This window comes from Hyperolius riggenbachi, chromosome 1 (assembly GCF_040937935.1).
Source record: "Hyperolius riggenbachi isolate aHypRig1 chromosome 1, aHypRig1.pri, whole genome shotgun sequence".
Taxonomy (NCBI): Eukaryota; Metazoa; Chordata; class Amphibia; order Anura; family Hyperoliidae; genus Hyperolius; species Hyperolius riggenbachi.
Genome location: NC_090646.1, coordinates 615081229 through 615103388, shown reverse-complemented (window position 1 = coordinate 615103388; position 22160 = coordinate 615081229). Strand labels below are relative to the sequence as shown.

At 44.6% G+C, this 22160-nt stretch overlaps 1 protein-coding gene across 2 annotated transcripts in view; it reads left to right on the top strand.

The window, feature by feature from the left end:
* RAI14 (retinoic acid induced 14) overlaps window positions 1-22160 on the top strand; it is a 221298-nt gene that overhangs the window by 137533 nt on the left and 61605 nt on the right. For both annotated transcript variants that reach the window (XM_068250364.1, XM_068250356.1), the window contains exons 4-7: window positions 7654-7742; window positions 15395-15459; window positions 17749-17806; window positions 21552-21622. In XM_068250364.1, the coding sequence (XP_068106465.1) occupies window positions 7654-7742; window positions 15395-15459; window positions 17749-17806; window positions 21552-21622 (283 nt within the window). The remainder of the gene's footprint in view (window positions 1-7653; window positions 7743-15394; window positions 15460-17748; window positions 17807-21551; window positions 21623-22160) is intronic.

Genomic DNA, 22160 nt, shown 5'->3' with positions numbered 1-22160 from the left:
GCTTTTTTAAGAGCTTTGTGATTTGAAAAGCTCTTGCTAATGTTGAGATGAATACTCACCACCCGACGGAGGAAGATGGATCCAGCAACGCCCCCCTCCCGTCGATCATTAAAGGGTCCAGACGTGCCTTTGTGTGACATCCGGACGGCGCGACGGCAGATGAAGGCACACGACGGCAGCAAACTGGAAGTCAAGCAATCACGGAACTTTGCATTGAGTCATCAGGGATCTCAAAGATTTGATCCACCATGACGGTCGTTATCGCCACGTGATGCTAAACAACATTCGCATGATTGCGCACTTGTACCCATGTCTCGGAAACGATCGCTCGTCACTCAAAGTATTGCCGGTCGTCAGGGAAATCGTCAGGGAAATCATGTCGTGAGTACGGGCCGTAAGGCAATGGGGGATTTTTAAAAAAAATCACATCCCTCGAATGGGATCACACCCATACCATTACACTACAAGAGCTTTTCAAATCACAAGCGCTCAGGAAAAGCGCTGCTAGTGGGTCCCAGGCCTCATAGCTGTGTGAGCGTCCTCTGACTTGAGCCGACTGTACTCCAGGTTACAGGACTACTATTGTAAAAACATTTTTCTATTTCCCAGAGTAAAATGGGCTAGAAATTACTTTTCTCCTATTTTCCTGTCGCTTACAACAAGCAATGAAAATATGACAGATCTGACAGGTTTTGGTCTAGTCCATATACCCATGGGGGATTTGCAGTTATTTCTTAATTTACAAATGCACTTAGGGCTTGTTCACACCTAGGGCGTTTTGCACTTTTTTTGAGCGCCGGCGACTTTGAAAAAACGCCCAAAGATACCTTGTGTAATGAATCCTTATGGGATAGTTCATATCAGCGCGTTTCGTCTGATTTCCGTTCACAAAAGCGCTGCATGTACCATTTTCGGGGCGATTTTGCTATAATGGAAGGTATAGGAAAAACGCAAAACGCTCACAAATATTTTTTTTTATCCAGCGATTGCATTCGCGTTTTTAAGGATAAATACATTGTATTTATCTTTTTCCGGGTCAAAGAGTTCACTTCCGGGCTGATGCCAGGAAGTGAAAAACCGGAATCGCTCTGCAAAAGCGCTTACAAAAGTAGAGTGCCAGGAGGGGGAAAAATCAATAAAAAAATTGCTGCCGTCGATTTTAAATATGAACAAGCCTCAGTGAACTGCTGTTGCTCAGTCCAACTGCCAAAAGAGGCCTAGTGCACACCAAAGGGCTTCTGCTGCGGGTGCGGATCCGCTAGGGTAATGTATCTCAATGGCCTAGTGCACACCAGAGGGGTTCGGCTGCGGTTTGCGATCCGCTTTCGGGTGCGGATCCGCTAGGGTAATGTATTTCAATGGGGTGGTGCACACCAGAGCGGGTGGCGTTTTGCAGAAACGCATACTCCCGGGCTGCTGCAGATTTTGGATTGCGGATGCGTTTCTGCCTCAATATTAAGTATAGGAAAACCGCAAACAGCTCTGAAAAATGGCACTTCAGAGCGGTTTGCCAGGCGTTTTTTGTTACAGTAGCTGTTCAGTAACAGCTTTACTGTAACAATACATGAAATCTACTACACCAAAACCGCTACACAAAACCGCAAAACGCTAGCTGAAACGCTACAGAAAAAGAAGAAAAAGCGTTTCAAAATCTGCTAGCATTTTGCGGATCTGCTAGCGGTTTTTGGTGTGCACCAGGCCTAAATGTGCAAACGGATTGGGATGCTGGCCAGTATCTTTGTATCGATCCTTTTCAGGGATTATTTTTGTAAGGAATAAAGGAGATGCTGAGAATCTCCTATGAGGAGATGAACTAGTCCAAAACCTGTCAGTTTTGTCAGATTTTTACTGCCTATTTTAAGCGACAGAAATGTAGGAGAAAAGTAATTTATAATGCATTTTACATGCATATGCGTGTATTATTACATGTTATAATTTTCCCAATAGTGGTCTTTCCCCCTGTAGTCAGGTCATGTAGAAGCAGCAAAATGAAATCCTTATTCTAGTTTGCAACAAATACATTTGTCCGCAGCTCCCGTTGTGCTGTGAAGTTGCAGCCCGAATGGCTAAGCCACGCCATGCACAGCTATAGTGATCTCCCACCTGTGTCAGCGGACTGCCATGGCAGAGAGTTCATTTGTAAACACAGGATGTTAACCATATGTCTTCTTCCTTGAAAGCAGGCAGTAGACACTCTGCCGATTTATTGCAGGATTTGTATCAGCTGTAAGGCCTTGTTCACATTGCGTTCCGATCGCGTTGGCCTTGGATTTTTTTTGATGCTTTTTTTCCCAGATTTCCGGCGATTTCTGGGCGTTGGGTGTTTTTGTAAGCGCTTTTTTGGGAGGTTTGCAATTTTTACGTGTCCTACGCCTGATTTTTAAAGGGAAAAGGACCTAAAAATCCCGGAAACACTTCACATTTAAATTGGCAGGGAAAAACCACCCACAAAATCACTGGCGAAAATGCTTTTTCTAGCGCTTTGCGCTTTCCTATACCTCCCATTATCGCAAAATCGCCCCGAGGATGGTCTATGCAGCGCTTTTCTGATCGGAAAGCGAACGGAACACCCCAATCTGAACTAGCGCAGATAACTAGATAATTTCCGACCGATCCGATCTTATTTTGATCGATTTTCTGATCACTTCTATGCAAATTGATCAGAAAACCGTCGGAAATTATCTATTTGTCCAATCTATCTGACGGGAAATTGCATGGTGTGTACCAGTTTTATGCTTTTGCGTATCTGTTAGAGCAGAGAGGAAGTTCTGAGTTCAGATCTGCCTTAATGTGGCATTTCATCCCGCGTTAATGAAAGTGGAACTCCGCTTGTGATAGCAGTTGGTCAGGAGTATGCCTCACCTTCCACCGAAGATCAGCCTTATTAGCAGACAAAGCAGCCATTGTATTTGCTCTCCCAGACACATTTACGACATAGTAGGGATGGAATGCCTGGCATGTAGCTGGCGAATTACAATAACAGGGCTGCCGGTTTGGGAGAGCTGCTGTATTCTATGGCAGATTACAGGAATGTAATACCGTATCCTGCCTGAAATCCAGACCTGTCATTAAGTTAAGTAGCCATGCAATAATACAGAGGAGAGGCGCGCTAAGCCAGCGCTGTGGAAGGATTTCAACACATACTTGTCTGTGAAATTGTTTAATCGTCGAGCGTTTCCTGAACCAGAAAGCGGCTGGATACTTAAGTCATGTTATAAAGCGGGGCTTAAAATGACAACGCCAGTGATTTTATTTTTAGGTTAGAACTTAGTATGAGGATTTCCTGTACAAGTGAAATCAGCATTTACACAAAGAGTCCTTCTCAACTTGTATAGTTCGCATGGCACTTGAAGGGGAACTGTAATGAAAATAACATAATGAATAAAATTGCTTATTTTTTACAATATCCATTTATACATTATTTAGTCAGTGTTTGCCCAATGTAAAATATTTCCTCTCCCTAATTTACCTTCTGAAAATGTGTCACTGGTGGTGACATCTTTAGCCCTGCCGGGTGATCTGTACGGAATGTTCGCTACTGAGAGTTCTACGCACAGAGGGAGATACTGGTTGCTTGGGAGTTGGTAAAAGCCATTATTCATTATTTCCCACAATGCAACAGGGTTCACATACAGCAAATTGTCAGAACCATGGTCATGACATCACTCTGTGGGAGGGGTTTTACCGCAATATAAGGCACACAGACCCTCCTGATGATCTATGAGAGAAAAGCAAAAGATTTCTGGTGGGAAAGGGGGTAACAGCTACTGATTGGGATGAAGTTCAATCCTGGGCTAAGGTTCCACTTCAGAGGGTCCCTGTCCACTTCCCCCAGCCCCCCCTGTGGCCTCCGAGGTCTCCTGGCATCCTCTGAGTCCCTTCCACGGTCCCGCTGGTGGCTCCGGTAATCCTTTGCCTGATGTCGCGCATGCACTGCCCATGCATGCACCAGGTGCGTCATCATGCCGGTCATCGTAAGCAACCTGCACATGCGCTTCTCAGTCTTTTGAGAACATCACTAGTGCAGGACGCTTATAAACAAACGATGTGATGACGCACCAGGTGCACACACGGACTGCTAATGTGTGGAGTGCCGGAGCCTTCAGCGGGACAGTGGAAGGGACCAGAGGATGCTGGGAGACCTCGCGGGGGCTGGAGGAAGCCCCAGGTAAGTGTAGAAATGCTTCACTAGCATTACAGGCTAGCAACATGCTCTGTTACCATGGAGAGGGAGGGGGCTGATGGTGCAGAGCATGATGGAGCAGCTGGGGAGAGTAGGAGAACAATGCCTGCAGCCTGTGCTTGGTCAAGATGATGTGCCAGTCTGATCAATCTTTCATGGATGCACCAGAGGGGATCAGGGGCCACACCCTAGATGATCAGGGGTCACACGCTAGATCTTTTGGCAGAGGCCGACTTGACAAGCTGCCGCAGCCAAGAACCATATACCTTCCTCCTTTGACTCCCTAGCACATAGGTTCTCAGCGTGTGATAGGCGTACCCCAGGGGGTACTTCTGATGGTTCCAGGGGGTACTCAGGCTTGATATACTTAACCAAGTTTAACAAGTTTAGAGTTTTAGATAATGATAAATCCTATATACAGTGATGTGAAAAACTATTTTCCCCCTTCCTGATTTCTTATTCTTTTGCATGTTTGTCACACTTAAATGTTTCTGCTCATCAAAAACTGTTAACTATTAGTCGAAGATAACATAATTGAACACAAAATGCAGTTTTAAATGATGGGTTTTATTATTTAGTGAAAAAAACCCTCAAAACCTACATGGCCCTGTGTGAAAAAGAAATTGCCCCCTGAACCTAATAACTGGTTGGGCCACCTTTAGCAGCAATAACTGCAATCAAGCGTTTGCGATAACTTGCAACGAGTCTTTTACAGCGCTCTGGGGGAATTTTGGCCCACTCATCTTTGCAGAATTGTTGTAATTTAGCTTTATTCGAGGGTTTTCTAGCATGAACCGCCTTTTTAAGGTCATGCCACAACATCTCAATAGGATTCAGGTCAGGACTATGGGCTGGTGCACACCGAGCGGCTTTTTGGGCGTTTTCAGATCCGCTTGCGGCTGCGGATCTGCTTGGTCAATGTATCTTAATGGGGTGGTGCACACTAGAGCGGCAGGCGTTTTGCAGAAACGAAAAATGCCTGGGTGAGGCATTTTTTGGATTTCGGATGCGTTTCTGCCTCAATGTTAAGTATAGGAAAAACGCAAACCGCTCTGAAAAACGCCTGTTCAGAGCGGTTTTGCAGGCGTTTTTGTTACAGAAGCTGTTCAGTAACAGCTTTACTGTAACAATATATGAAATCTACTATACTGAAAACCGCAGCAGCAATCCGCAAAACGCTAGCAAAACGCCTCATAAAAATAAAAAAAAGCGTTTAAAAATCTGCTAGCGTTTTGCGGATCTGCTAGCGGGTTTTGGTGTGCACCAGCCCTTTGACTAGGCCACTCCAAAGTCTTCATTTTGCTTTACTTCAGCCATTCAGAGGTGGATTTGCTGGTATGTTTTGGGTCATTGTCCTGCTGCGGCACCCAAGATCGCTTCAGCTTGAGTTGACGAACAGATGGCCGGACATTCTCCTTCAGGATTTTTTGGTAGACAGTAGAATTCATGGTTCCATCTATCACAGCAAGCCTTCCAGGTCCTGAAGCAGCAAAACAACCCCAGACCATCACACTACCACCACCATATTTTACTGTTGGTATGATGTTCTTTTGCTGAAATGCTGTGTTACTTCTACGCCAGATGTAACGGGACACGCACCTTCCAAAAAGTTCAACTTTTGTCTCGTCGGTCCACAAGGTATTTTCCCAAAAGTCTTGGCAATCATTGAGATGTTTTTTAGCAAAATTGAGACGAGCCTTAATGTTCTTTTTGCTTAAAAGTGGTTTGCGCCTTGGATATCTGCCATGCAGGCCGTTTTTGCCCAGTCTCTTTCTTATGGTGGAGTCGTGAACACTGACCTTAATTGAAGCAAGTGAGGCCTGCAGTTCTTTAGATGTTGTCCTGGGGTCTTTTGTGGCCTCTCGGATGAGTTTTCTCTGCGCTCTTGGGGTAATTTTGGTCGGCCGGCAACTCCTGGGAAGGTTCATCACTGTTCCATGTTTTTGCCATTTGTGGATAATGGCTCTCACTGTGGTTCGCTGGAGTCCCAAAGCTTTAGAAATGGCTTTATAACCTTTACCAGACCGATAGATCTCAATTACTTTTGTTCTCATTCGTTCCTGAATTTCTTTGGATCTTGGCATGATGTCTAGCTTTTGAGGTGCTTTTGGTCTACTTCTCTGTGTCAGATAGCTCCTATTTAAGTCATTTCTTGATTGAAACAGGTGTGGCAGTAATGAGGCCTGGGGGTGACTACAGAAATTGAACTCAGGTGTGATAAACCACAGTTAAGTTATTTTTTAACAAGGGGGGGGGGGGGGGGGGGGCAATCACTTTTTCACACAGGGCCATGTAGATTTGGAGTTTTTTTTCTCACTAAATAATAAAAACCATCAATTAAAACTGCATTTTGTGTTCAATTATGTTATCTTTGACTAATAGTTAACGGTTTTTGATGAGCAGAAACATTTAAGTGTGACAAACATGCAAAAGAATAAGAAATCAGGAAGGGGGCAAATTGTTTTTCACATCACTGTAAACAATACCAAATTAGTATTTTAACTAATTAAAAGCAATAGTAAATACTTGGTAATTGTTTAGAACCAATTGTTATATACTATGATTAAAAAAAATATTTGTCAAGGGGTACTTGAGATAATGTTTATTATGCTAGGGGGTACTTGGTGAGTACAGGGTTTTACAAGGGGTACATCCCAATAAAATTTTGAGAAACACTGTTCTAGCATATAGTTGTCCCTCCCAGTACTCCCTTACCTAACCCTAACTCATCTGAAAGCGGATCCGAGATAAAGAACTAACTATAACAAGTAACTTGTCTATATATCTTATCTAAAGTTTAGACACAGCAAATCTAGCTGCAAACAGCTTCACCGGTTTATTATTATTTATTCCTGTGATACAATGACAGCAGCCATGTTCTGTTTGTCACATTACACACAGCTGCTCTGTATCTCCAGCCCTCAACCTGTGACAAATTCAATACCCTCTCCTCCTCCCTCCTCCCCTCTGCCTCTGAAATCTCTGGCTAGTAACCTCCTCCTCATCCTGCCCAGACTGAGCTCCCATAAGCCCTTGCTACATGGGCCTCAGAGTGCCAAAGCACTGGAAAAGCTATGGGCAAGGCTTGATTAGTTCATAGGAAATAGAGTATTAAAACAAACAAAAAAAGTTTTTGGCTTGAGGAATGCCCTATAAACTATATGAAAGGAACACAATTATGCAATGAGTAAAAGTTTATCTCGGATCTACTTTAATATCGCCTAACCTCTGAAATGCCATAGCCAAGCAGGGTGAAAACTTGCAGTGTAGACAATGGGGGCAACAAATCCAAATTATATAGCTGATTCTCTATCTTGGTAGACAAATGGAGTGCCGAATCCAACGGATTTACCTGATCTTACATTGCGCTAACTGAATGGGGCACTAAATGCATGAAAACCTTATATACCATTATTATGAAAACCTTTATCTGAACAAGACAATGTAATGACCCCACCTTACTCTTTCAGATTTCATGTCGCCGCTGCAAAAGGCAATGTGGACTGTCTGAGGCTGATGCTGTCACATGGTGCAGATGTGTGTGCGCAGGATCTGTCAGGTATTGTACCATGAACTCTGCTCATATATAATGTACAGTGGGATGTGAAAGTTTTGGCAAACTTGGTAATCGTTAGTTGTTGCGATAAAAAATGTCAGTTAAATATATCATATAGGAGACACACACAGTGATATTTGAGAAGTGAAATTAAGTTTATTGGATTTACAGAAAGTGCGCAATAATTGTTTAACCAGTTCAGCCTTCAGTCGTTTTCACTTTATGCATCCGAGCAATGTTCACCTCCCATTCATTAGCCTATAACTTTATCACTACTTATCACAATGAACTGATCTATATCTTGTTTTTTCCGCCACCAATTAGGCTTTCTTTGGGGGGTACATTTTGCTAAGAGCTACCTTACTGTAAATGCATTTTATCAGTAAGAATAAGAAAAAAAATGAAAAAAATCATTATTTGTCAGTTTTAGGCCATTATAGTTTTAAAATAAAACATGCCTCCATAATTAAAACCCACGTATTGTATTTGCCCATATGTCACGGTTATTTCACCGTTTAAATTATGTCCCTATCACAATGTATCGCGACAATATTTTATTTGGAAATAAAAGAGCATTTTTTCCGTTTTGCATCCATCACTATTTACAAGCTTATAAAAAAAAAAAAGAGAGAAATATTTCATCTTTACATAGATATTTAAAAAGTTTAGACCCTTAGGTAAATATTTATGTGTTTTGTTTTGTTTTTAATAGTAATGTTTTTGTTTTTTTTTATTAAACATTTTATGTGGGCATTTTTGGGAGGGTGGGATATAAATAGTGTTTTATTTGGGGAAATATTTGTGTATTGTAATGTTTTTTTACTTTTACTTGTAGTTTTACTTTTTGGCCACAAAATGGCAATCTTGAGTTTGTTTACATGACGTCACTCTAAGCGTACAATGTACGCTTAGAGGGACAGAGCTTCAGAAAAAGCGTAGCTTCCGAGAGAAGCTGTCGCTTTTTCAGCGGGGGCGAGGAATCAGTGATCGGGCACCGTAGCCCGATACATTGATTCCTGGGCTACCGAATCCGCGGCCGGGAGTGCGCGTGCATGCGCGCGATCGGCCGCGGGAGCGCGCGGACGCGCACGTGGCCTCCTGGACGTAGGTACTACGTCCTGGAGGCATAAATGGTTAAACAAAATTAGGCAGGTGCATAAATTTAGGCACTGTTGTCATTTTATGGATTCTAAATCCTTTAGAACTAATTATTTGAAATCAAATTGGCTTGTAAGCTCAGTGACCAGTGACCTACATAGACAGGTGAATACAATTAAAAAGGAATGAAATCAATATTTAGTAGATCCTCCTTTTGCAGAAATTACAGCCTCTAAACGCTTCCTGTAGGTTCCAATGAGAGTCTGAATTCTGGTTGAAGGTATTTTTGACCATTCCTCTTTATAAAACATCTCTAGGTCATTCAGGTTTGCTGGCTTCAGAGCATGGACAGATCTCTTTAACTCACACCACAGATTTCCAATTATATTCATGTCTGGAGACTGAGATGGCCATTCCAGAACATTGTACTTGTTCCTCTGCATGAATGCCTTAGTGGATTTTGAGCAGTGTTTAGGGTAGTTGTCTTGTTGAAAGATCCAGCCCCGGCGCAGCTTCAGCTTTGTCACTGATTCCTGGACATTGGTCTCCAGAATCTACTGATAATGAGTGGAATCCATGCGTCCCTCAACTTTGACAAGATTCCCAGTCCCTGCACTGGCCACACAGTCCCACAGCATGATGGAACCACCACCATATTTCATGTCCAAATGTGCTTAGCATACCTCAAGTGGCTCTATTTGTGCTGTGGGCAGAGAAAAGGTTTCCTCTGCATCACTCTCACATACAGCATCTCCTTGTGTATAATTCGCTGAATGGTTGAACGATGCACAGTGACTCCATCAGCAGCAAGGTGAGGTTGTAGGTCTTTGATGCTGGTCTGTGGGTTGACTCTGACTGTTCTCATCATTCGTCGCTTCTGTCTGTCCGAGATTTTTCTTGGTCTGCCACTTCAAGCCTTAACTTGAACTGAGCCTGTGCTCTTCCATTTCCTCAATATGTTCCTAACTGTGGAAACAGAAAGCTGAAATCTCTGAGACAGCTTTCTGTATCCTTCCCCTAAACCATGATGGTGAACAATCTTTGTCTTCAGGTCATTTGAGAGTTGTTTTGAGACCTCCATGTTGCTACTCTTCAGAGAAGATTAAAAGAGGAGGGGCATTTTCAATTGACCCCCTTAAATACTCTTTCTCATAATTGTATTCACCTGTCTATGTAGGTCAGGGGTCACTGAGCTTACAAGCCAATTTGATTTCAAATAAATTAGTTCAAAAGGTTTTGGATTCCACAAAAATGACAACAGTGCCCAAATTTATGCACCTGCCCAATTTTATTTCAACAATTTTTGCACATGTTCTGTAAATCCAATAAACTTAATTTCACTTCTCAAATATCACTGTGTGTGTCTCCTATATATGATATATTTACTTGACATTTTTTACCGTAACAACCAACGATTTATACAGGAAAATCATGACGATTAACAAGGTTGCCCAAACTTTCGCTTCCCAATGTATATAGAAAATCACAATATCCTGTATCGGCTGCTGGTGTCCTTGTCAGTAGGGCTGGAGACAGTCAGTGACATGATAATAATTCTGGCTGGAATGCAGCTTGGAAATGGGCTAATCAGATGAACTTCCCGTCGATTTGATTGACCCAGTTCCAACTTGCATATAATTTGCATGAAATTTTGCATGCAAACCGAAATTATTAGCATCTGGCTGACGGTCTGAACTTCCTTCACGCCACAGTTACCTGTTGGGACACGCTTTTTCTTTGTCTTTGTCAATGTCGTGGAACAATTGTGAAAATCTAATGTGAATACAGGCTTTTCTTTCACCGGTTAAAAATAAGACAACCTTCTGCTTTTTTTCTGCATATCACAGGCATCTGTAATTCAATTGTATTTTGTCGCAAAACAAAAAGCCGCAAAAAGAAATGAAAAAAACGTGTTCGAAGCACATGATTGGCGCTCTGAAATCATGTTTTCCAAACAGAATTTTTTATTTCTGTTTGCGATGTTTAATTTTGTGGAGAAAAATGACGATGGCGATATCGCAGTGCAGAGTACGCGCCCTTCCTGATACTTCCTGTTTGTGCAGATTTTTTTGTGTAAGGCTCGGTTCACATTTGTTTAAAAACGTATCCGTGGCTCCTCTGTACTTCACTGGGCGGCATTGATGCGGCGGAACAAGGAAGTGAGTGAGTTCCCCACTCTCTGCTGCTGGATTGATTTTAAAAGAGACTAGCTGGAGGGGGAGTGGAGAAGGGTGTACCCAGGTGAGGGAGGGGGGGGTCCGACCTTACTCCCCGCCACAGTGCCTGCTGACCCCCTTCCTGCCAGCTACCCCCTCCAGCATGGCGGTCCTCCCATCCACGGCCACTGGACAATGAAACGGTCTGGAAACGTGCTGCAAAAGTGCAGCACTGATCCGCTTTTTTTATCCCTACGTTTTGGTTTTTGAAAAACGGAGCCCGGACCGCGGATTGCGTTCTGCAACCGCATGTAGTGTAGACCGAGCCTTAGCTGTGAACCAATGTAACAAATAGAGATGGGGGGCTATGGAAACCTGAACAGCGCTAAACCCAGTGCTGTTACTATGGTTTCCTGCAAGCTGGGCATACGTTTCATTTTAGTAGAAAGAGAAATTGTAGAAGGAAATGTAAAGATAGTTCTAATGAACATTCAATTTCAAAATAACCACAGATATGTACAGTGGTTTTTTTTTGTTTTTTTAATAAACAAAAGTGGAACTATATGGTTACCCTTTAAAGTGGACCTGAACTCTGGCACAAGACACAAGGAAAACGCAGAGAAATTCACCCTGTGTGTTTGTAGAGAGAAGAGCCTGTTCACTTCCCCCTAATCTGCAAGTAACCACAAGTGTAATTTGATCTCTCAGCTGTGTCAGCTAGCTACCTCGGCAGAGCAGCTAGTTTGTAAACACAGGATGTTAACCCTATGTCTGCTTCCATGAAGCAGGAAGTAGACACACTGCGGATTTATTGCAGGATTTGTATCAGCTGTAACAAATAAATGTTTTTCCTTGAAGGTTATTATGCTGTTGCTTATCTTGTAGAGCAGAGAGGAAGTTCTGCATTCAGGACAGCTTTCAAAATGTAACTGTCCCTGTTAGAGAGCTACAGTGGGACAACGATGAGCCAAGTTTTGTATCTCACATCGAAACTTGGCTCATGGCTACTTGCAGGCAACACACAATGCAGTATTGTTAAAGTGAAATTCTACTATTAAGAAAAGATATACTGTAAATGGATATCTCTTCTGCACTCGTCTGTTTGTGATGCAGTGCTGGTAAAAATGTTCTTTTTATTCCAGTTAGCAGTCGGCTAGGAGTTGGTAAAGGTGACAGTTTTCACTTTGCTTGCAAGCCTGGCAACGGTGCTCTCTTTACAGTGCAGACCGCCTAGAAATTCCTCTCTTCCTACATGAGAATTTAGTCCTCAAGAAAGAGGATGATACTGAGGGGAGAGATTAGGCTTCAGAAAGTGAAGTGGTCTGAGTTGGGGCCGGGACCCACTAAGCCAATTTTGGCATCGTTTTTGGATCGCCGCTGATTCCAAAAAACACTTTGCCTATGTATCCAGATGGTGGGGAACCCACTAGTGCGGTGGCGATTAGGGTTAATCCCAGTCGCAGGACATGCAGTATTTTGAGTGCTCAATGCTATGTATAGAAGTGCTGCAAAATCGCTATGAAAAATGATTTTGCAGCTATTTGGGGGTCGAGGAGCATTTTTAGCCATTTTGAAGCGATTGCGTTTCAATGTTTTAGAATCGCAAAACACAATTGCTCCAAAATCACTTCCCCGTATAGTGAAAAATCTCTGCAAAATCGATTTGCAAAACGCTAATGATCTTGCAAGCGTTTTGCGATTCCCAGTAATAAGAGGCCTAAGGGCGCTTTCACACTGGGGCGGTGTGTCAAATTGATGCACTGCTACCGCAGCCTAATGAAACCCTATGGGGAAGTTCATACTTCCCACGTTGCGGTATGCTGCGCCAGCAGTCCCTAATCTAAGTATAGAGCAGAACTACGTTACCTTGTGGGATTCACGGCGACCTGCAGCGATCTGCGTCAGCACGGAAGTCATGTTAGTCTATGGCGATGCAGGTTTTTAAAAAAAAAAAAGTTGACATTGTGGCGTGGATGCGTATTTTTACTATACCTGCATGCCCCGAAGCAGGAAGTGACCTCAAGTGCGCATCACTTCCTGCTTGTCTGGTGGCCAGAAAGGGAACACCGCATACTAACGCGGTGTTACCTGAAGGCCTGTTTCTTGCGGTGCGGCGGGACCGCCACAACGCTGCCGCCAGTTTGTAGTGTGAACCGGCCTAAGTGTAAAATATTCGAACACTCATAGTTGCCAGTGTCTGGTATACACTGATAAAGTTTTGGGATAGATGTTTGGTTCGACAACCTGCCTCCCCCCACACACACACACTATTTTAGGCTTTGTTCACATCTCAAATCGAAATTGCTGACGGACGCGTTTTGTGATTTTTAGAGTGATTCCCCCCCCCCCCCCCCTCCCGACGCTTACCTGCAAACAACACGATTTTGTGTTGTTTGACCCGGAAAGGAATAAATACAATGTATCTATTCTTAAAAGCGCAAACGCAATCGCCACACAAAGTGGTTTTGTGAGCGTTTTGCAATTTTCCTGTACCTTCCATTGTAGCAAAATCACCCTAAAAATGGTACAGGCAGCGGTTTGCTGAGCGGATCGGAAACGAACCGCTCAGATGTGAACACTCTCCTAGGGAATCGTTGCACAAGCGCTTTCAGGGCGATTTTGAAAATCGAAGGCGCTTAAAGAACGCAAAACGCCCTTAGTGTGAACAAGCCCTTAGTGTCGATGGGTTGGCTGCTGTCTTGAAGAATGCCCACTATCTTTGGTTCTGAGCCTTTGAATAGTTTAGGCAAAGGCTTAAGCCAAGTACACACAATTTCATCTGTTGGGGATCGGGAAACAATCCCTCAGGTGAAAATTTGGCATCTGATGCTATAAGAAACATCACATGACTTCAGGCATTCTGTTGCTATGGAGGGGAGGAGGGATGAAGATTGGCGCTATAGAGGGGGTGGAGGAATTGCGATTGGTGCAAGACAGAGAGAATTTCCGCGGGTAGGGGAAGCGGAAATAACAATGCGATTGGTTTTGCTATGGGTACGAGGCTTTGTAGGGAGTGGATACCAACAAGATAAAACAAATAGGGTACATAAAAGGGCTGAGCAGATGGAGAGCCTCATTGCTGATGGCGTTTATTACCTCTTGTTTTATTAGCCCCTTCTATTATATATCATGCATACTACTGATAATACTTTCCAGAGGTTTATTTTCAATGAAAAGTACAGGTCAGCTGCTGTGGTTTAATGTTAACACATGGTCGCTATAAACACACATGGGGAATATAATACAAATAAACAAAGACAGAACTAAATGCCACTACATCATGCAGCATATTTGCAGTGTGGGTGGCACCCAAGTATGGAATATAGAGGGTGAATAACATGCCAGTAATACCGGATAACGTGCAGATTTCATGCGGATTGCACGCAATGTGGAATTAGGACTTCCCGTTGATATGAATTTGCTTCAGTTCCAAGTTGCATTCAGTTTGCTAAACATTTGTATTCCAGCTGCAATTATTAGGACCTCCTCGACCATCACTACTGATTGATACTGTAACCATTTGAGGACCACAGGCTCCCCCCCCCCCCCCCCTCCCCCCAGTGGCCAGGCTACTTTTTACAATTCAGTGCTCTGCAGCTTAAACAGCTCACTGCAGAGCCAAATAAGGTAGCACACAAATAAATCCCAGATTCCCCCCCCCCTCCCCCCCCCCGCATTTATTTTCTGCCCACCAACAGAGATTTCTGTTGGTGGCTCTGATCACTGCTGCAGGCAGTATTTATTACTTTTTTTCATTAATTAATTTATTTTTATAAACTTGACCATTTGTTTCCTCCCTCTTCCGAGAGCCAATCAGCAGGATCGTCTCTCATAGACATCAGCCCATGAGAGCGTTCCTTTGTCTTTCCCCTCCAGGGGACTATCGGCGTTAGGTGGTTGGGAAGGAGTTAAGGGCAATACAAACTTTGCGTGAGTGACAATTTTACAGGCAGTTGCCATTGTGTTTTGTAGAGAGAGGCAGGCTCAGGACATGCAAAAGGCTTTCTGCTTCTAAAGTTGCCCACTCATAGTAGAATCGCCCGAGCAATCAGATAAATACGATCGAAAATAAAATTGAATGCGTCAATTATTTCACCATCAACGAACCAATCTGCACTTCCTATCCATCACAACCTATTATAAAAAACGTTTTTTCTGATCTATTAAATTGGGACTGCCAATATGTAAACGCAGGAATTTAACCCTTTCTATGCTCCCACCAAACCAGGAAGTACCTAAACTGCAGCATCTCTGACGGAGCTTTGTAAACTGTAACATAGAAATGTTGTTTTCTGTAAAGGTTATTATGCTGTTGCTTATGTTTTAGAGCAGAGAGGAAGTTTTGAGTTATGGGCCGCTTTAATGTAATGTAATTTTAAAGCCTGTCATTTTTTTTTCTAGGTCACACAGCTCTCCACTTGTCTGTGAAACACAACCACCTAGAGTGCATCAAAAGGCTTCTGCAGGTAAACTGGAGCTTACCTCCTTCTGCAACTAAATAATAGCTGACATTTATTTCCTTCTGGTACTAAATAATGATGACTGTAGACTTAAAGGTATCCTTAAGCCTGTAAAAAAAATCAGTTTGACTCACCTGGGACTTCTACCAGCCCCCTGCAGCCATCCTGTGCCCTCGCAGTCTCTCTCGGCTCACCTGTCCCCCACCGCCAGCTAGCTTCATTTTCGGCCAACAGGCTCTCAGCGCCTTCGCAGGCCTGGCCACACATCATCATCTTCGCGTTCCCATCTGCAATAGCGCTATTGCGGATGGGCGAAGGAGACTACGCGCCACCAGGCCTGTTGGCGAATCAAAACTAGCTGGCGGCCGAGGACAGGAGCATCTGAGCGAGACGGCGAGGGCACAGGATGGCTGCAGGGGGCTGGTAGAACTATTTCTTCTTTTTATTAGGCTTAGTGCCTCTTTAAGGAGACCTTAAGGAGACCTTCCAATTTGATAATTATTATTAGTGGAATAATTTTAATAATAAAAATTGGTGGAATGTATGGATTGGACATGCTGGGATATCTCTGGCCGACGTGCTCGATATGGTGCATGGCAGTAATGGCGTGCAATAATCGCGAATGACAAACACGTTGGAGACCCCGGACGCTGCCCCTCCCCCCCCCGTATTTTCTTTATACTTTACCTGACACGCCGTCTCCCGAATGTCCACCGTACTTCCACATTTGCACCCCTATAGGACTACCTGCGTATTGCATGTGGGTCGTGTGTGTGACGTGACGTGCCCCACGTGTTATATGCTGGTAGTCACGTGGAGCGGCAATTAAGAAATACAGCGCAGACACTAGATTTGCTGAAATTGACCTGGAATTGGCCTGCGGTGTACGGGCAGCCAAGAGATCTCTCTTTGATCAGATCCGATCAGAGGGAGCTCTGTCTCGTGGCCGCATTTGTTCATCATTCCTAGATGTATGGGCACCTTTAGATTTGAATCGAGATTTGAATTAAGTGGTGAAGGATTATAACCTCTTTTAGGATATACAGTATTTTTTTTTCTGTTTCTGTCCTTTCACTTCATTCCCCATGACCGCCTGTCTCTGACACTGAAAATGTGGATAAATCACTAAAAAGGGGGGTCCGGACAGTGAGCAGAACTAGGCAACGCTTTTGGCCTATTTGTACTGAAAGATTGTACTATTGCTGTCTCTGCTGGAGTCCCGCTATCCCTGTCACTTGTGGCCTGAGAGCTAGTGAGTAAAATTCTATAGCAGGGACCCCAGGATTGAATTGCAGAGGATCGTTATAATCCTCAACATGGGTTTTGCCGCAATCATGTAAATAGTCGTTTACACAATTGTTTGTTTATGATGGCTTCAACGATGCTTGCAGATTATACTTAGTCAGGGCCGGTTCCAGACTTTTTGCTGCCCGAGGCAAACTTGTGAGGATGTCCCTCACAAGTCCCTGGGGTCCCTGCTATAGGCTGAATCGCCTCAGAAATCAGCAGAAATGCTGCAGGACCCGCAGTTGCGTTTGGGAGAAAATCACATCTCTCTGGTGTGATCCATCCCGTTCAAATACATTAGCCAAGTGCTTTTCAAAGCACTGGCGTTTTTAAAAGCGCTCAGAAGAGCTCTTGGTGTGCACCAGCCCTTAAACTGGCCTTGGTGACATAGCACTCAGTAACAGACCCCTCAGTGACAGATTGCTCGGTGACAGACCCCTCAGCGATAGACCTCAGTGACAGACCCCGGGCAGGCACCCTATTGTTATTGTTCTTCTGTTTCTAGTGTATAACTACCAGCCTGTCTTCCCCGCTCCTTTACTTCCCTAATTGCTTTAATACAGGTTCTCTTGAATTCCGCACTAATACATTCCTCTATCCAGTGCTACCTATTTAGCATAACAATAAACATAAACCTGGTGAGGGTGATCAGCTAGTCTGCCTGGGTGAGAAGTCCTGTGTGCAGATGCTCTGCATGCATCCCCCTGACATGTGTGGACCTGACTGCAGAGCTGTGTGCCGCCTCCATCCAGCACAGCTCACAAGCAGACTGATAGGGAAAGATGTTCCAGGTCTGACCCCTGTGAAAATGCTGAAATTCCAGGCATATTTGCACTGAGCATGGAACTACAATGCAAAGGTCACTCCAATATTCCCTGCTACCCGCACAGAAGGGATGAATCTCTACATATTTCCACCGCAGATTGCTTATGCTGAAGTTTTATTGCATTTTCTGTGCCCTGAACCTGTATTGTGATTACTGAAATGCTAAGTCTTGCTTTTCCACAGTCTAAATGCCCGACAGAGTTTGTGGACGCCAGCGGGTGGACCCCTGTGCACTATGCAGGTAAGCTGCACTGTATTGTCTTGTTTGCTAATGCTTGACCTGTGATTGCTGATAAAAGCTGTTATTATTTAATATTTATGTAGCGCTGACATCTTCCGCGGCGCTGTACAGAGTATGTGTGGTGTTGTCACTTAACTGTGTCACTTAACTGGGGCTCACAATCTAATCCCTACCTTTGTCATATGTCTATGTATGTATCATGTAGTGTATGTATCATAGTCTAGGGCCAATTTAGAGGGAAGCCAGTTAACGTATCCGTTTATTTTTGGGTTGGAAGGAAACCAGAGTGCACGGAGGAAACCCACATAGACACGGGGAGAACATACAAACCCCATGCAGATAGTGCCCAGGCTGGGATTTGAACCAGGGACCCAGCACTGCAAGGCAAGAGTGCTAACTACTTTGCCACCGCGGGACACACGACGCAACATCCGGTCCGATCTATGGGAGTCGCGCAATTATTTCTGACATGTCCGATCTGTTTTTGATCAATAAAGGGAGCAATTTTGCATAGTTTTTATCAGAAAATAGTTATCATCAGAAAATTGATTCCTTTATCGATCAGGAGCAGTTTGGACATGTACACATGATACAACTTCCTATCAGATGGTCAGACAGGAAGTTGCATCATGTGTTCCCATTATAAAGTGTAAAGCTATGTACACACACTACGTCAAGAAAAATGTAACGACAACGATGAGCGACCGATATTGGGCATTTTGCCCAAACCATCCAGCGGATCAACTCAGGCGAATGTTGGGCAGATATCGTGCCGTTGGCCACATCTGTGTAATATTGTTTAAACGGTATCGTTTTACAAAATGTGTGCATGTCGTGCCTAATGTTGCTTCCGCTTGCGTGTGTGGTATTTCAATGAGTTGTTGTTTGCAATATCGGTGTGCAGAAAAGGTTGTTGAAAAGACCCATCGTTTTTCCTTGTCGCCGGCAAAGTCGTTAATGCGTTGGTCATTTGATTGCGGCGGGTTTTGTATAGCATGTGTATGGACCTTTATTTTATTTTATTTAATGTTTTAGCACTGTGGGCACATTAAAGGACAACTGAAGTGAGAAGTAAATGGAGGCGGCCATATTTATTTCTTTTTAAACAATACCAGTTGCCTGGCAGCCTTGCTGATTTATTTGGCTACAGTAGTGTCTGAATCACACCCACCAGAAACAAGCATGTAACTTATCTTGTCAGAACTGACAATAATGTCAGGAACACCTGATCTGTTTCATGCTTGTTCAGGGTCTATGGCTAAAAGTATTAGAGGCAGAGGATCAGCAGAACAGCCAGGCAACTGGTATTGCCAAAAGGAAATAAATATGGCAGCCTCCACATCCCACTTACATGTAAAGGACAACTGTAGTGAGAGGTAAATGGAGGCTGCCATATTCACTTCCTCTTAAAGGAAAACTTAAGCCAAACAAAAAAAATGACATTTACTCACCCGGGGCATCCCTCAGCCCCCTGAAGCTGGATGGTGCCCTCGCAGCCCCGCTCCGATCATCCTGTCCCCGCCGGCGGCTACTTCCGGGTTCGGCGACAGCCGCCGACAGGCTGGGAACGCGGCTGTTTTTCCGCGTTCCCAGCCGCTATATCACCCCTCTATGCTGCTATAGCGTATATATATACGCTAGAGCAGCATAGAGGGGTGATATAGCGGCTGGGAATGCGGAAAAACAGCCGCGTTCCCAGCCTGTCGCTATAGCAGCATAGAGGGGTGATATAGCGGCTGGGAACGCGGAAAAACAGCCGCGTTCCCAGCCTGTCGGCGGCTGTCGCCGAACCCGTAAGTAGCCGCCGGCGGGGACAGGATGATCGGAGCGGGGCTGCGAGGGCACCATCCAGCTTCAGGGGGCTGAGGGATGCCCGGGTGAGTAAATGTCATTTTTTTTGTTTGGCTTAAGTTTTCCTTTAAGCAATACCAGTTGCCTGGCAGTTCTGCTGATCCTCTGCCTCTAATACTTTAAGCCATAGACCATATACAAGCATTATTATTATTATTTATTGTATTCATAAAGTGCTAACATATTTCGCAGCGCTGCACAATAGATAAATGGGTTGACATACAAGGTAGGACATACAGGAAACTCACAACAAAACAAGATCATGCAAATGATTTGATAACAATACAGCGTCATAGGTCAAAATAATGACTGTTCTAGTCCACAAGAAGGGTGATTAACAGTAAGATTGCATAATCATCTAAAGGGTGGGGGTGGAGACAATAGGTGCATCTGTTGAGAGGGTGTCTAACAGAACGTATTATGGTGCTGATGTAGGGGGTATGCGAGCATGAAAAGCTGAGTCTTGAGGACTTGTTTGAAGGTATTAAAGGTGGGGGCGACTCTGATGGCTGGTGGAAGCGAGTTCCAGAGAGTAGGGGCAGCCCTAGTGGAGTCCTGCAGTCGTGCATGGGATTGAGATATGTATGAGGCGACTAGGCGCAGGTCATTGGTGGATCGGAGGGGCGGGCTGGTATGTGCCTGTGGACCAGATCAGAGATGTAGGTCAGGCAGGTCTTGTGCATTGATTTGTAGGCCAAGCACAAGATTTTGAAATTGATCCTAAAGCTGATGGGGAGCCAGTGTAGGGCTTTACAGAGCAGAGTCGTAGAGGCGCTGTGATGAGAAGAATGTATCAGTCTGGCGGCCACATTCATTACTGATTGAAGTGGGGCAGTACGGTTAGAGGGGAGGCCAGACAAAATAGAATTGCAGTAGTCTAGGCAGGAGATGACAAGGGCGTGGAGGAGGAGTTGTGTCAGGGGACAGGTAGGAGCGGATCCTGGAGATGTTGGGGAGGTGGAAATTGCAGGATCGGGCAATACTTTGGATGTGGGGTGTAAAAGAAAGTGCAAAGTCCAGGGTAACACCTAGAGAGCGGGCTTGGGAGGTAGGGCAGATGGTAGTATTTTCAATAATGATGTGTAAATCTGAGAATAGAAGCGGCTCAGTCTTATCCAAATTAAGCTTCAGGAACCTGGCGGCCATCCAGGTGGAAATGGATATAAGGCAGGTGGAGACTTTGTCCATGGTGGAGGAGGATAGATCTGGGGTGTGGAGGTATATCTGGGTGTCATCGGCATACAGGTGGTAATTGAAACCCATGGAGGAGATGATTTTGCCAATTTAGGCAGTGTAGAGTGAGAACAGTAGTGGTCCTAGGACGGAACCTTGAGGAACACCAATTGAGAGGGGTGTAGAAGTGGATGAGGAGCCATTGAAGAATGTTGTGATGGAGCGGTTGGAGAGATAGGAGGAGATCCGGGCTAAGGCAAGGCCTGAATGCCCATTCACTGCAAGGAGTGGAGGAGGAGGGAGTGGTCGACAGTGTCAAATGCCAAGGAGAGTTCCAGGAGGATCAGGATGGAGTATTTACCTTTGGCAAGGGCAAGGTCATTGACCACTTTGGTGAGGGCTGTTTCTGTAGAATGGGCTGTGCGAAAACCAGAGGGGATCGAGAAGGGAGCTGGAATTGAAGAAGTTGGTAAGGCGTTGGTGGGCCAGGCGTTCAAGAATTTTCGAGGCAAAAGGGAGGAGGGAGATCAGGTGTTTCTGACATTATTGTCCGATCTCCCAACCCCCCCCCCCCCCCCCCCCCCCGGGAACTCCCACCCCCCCCTCCTCCCCACCAACTTTTTTACGGTACAGTTCCTCTTAAAATGGACAAAATGAATGGTACAAAATGTTCTTAATAATACATAACACAGCTAAATGATTGCTAATATTCTTTTCCCAGCTGCGAATGGCGCCATCCCAGTCCTGCAACTGCTGTGCGAGAACAAATGCAACCTAAGTGTCAAAGATCAGGTAAGAGAGCTTTATATAAAAGGAAAATCGTTTACAAAAATCCTGGCTTCATTTTACTCCTCCGGATCCGTCTCACATTCATGAGTTTGTTATTCTGCTTTCTGTGACTTTGTGTTGTGTGATATCAGGTATTTCAGGCTTAAAGATGGCCATACTCAGTTAAGGTAGCCATACATCAGGCGACTTGGCGACCGACTATCCGATTCGATTATTATAATCCAATTGGATGAAAATCGGAGCCTGCCCGACCGATAATGCAACCAATTTGCTTGATCTGGTGCGTGGCGAGAATGGCGTACTTTGTTGGTACGATCGACAAATGTGACAAACCCCCTGGCGGTGTCCCCCTAATGAAAAATGCCCCCCCCCCCCCCCCCCAGTGCCCCGTGCAAGGTATACATTACCTGTCCGCGGCCTGCGCTTGTCCTCCGCTGCTCCGGACGCATTCGGCTGTCCACACACGCACGCCCCACGTGGTTTTTTAGTAAGTGCATGCGCGTGACGTCACACACATGCGCCCTTACTAGGAGACCACATG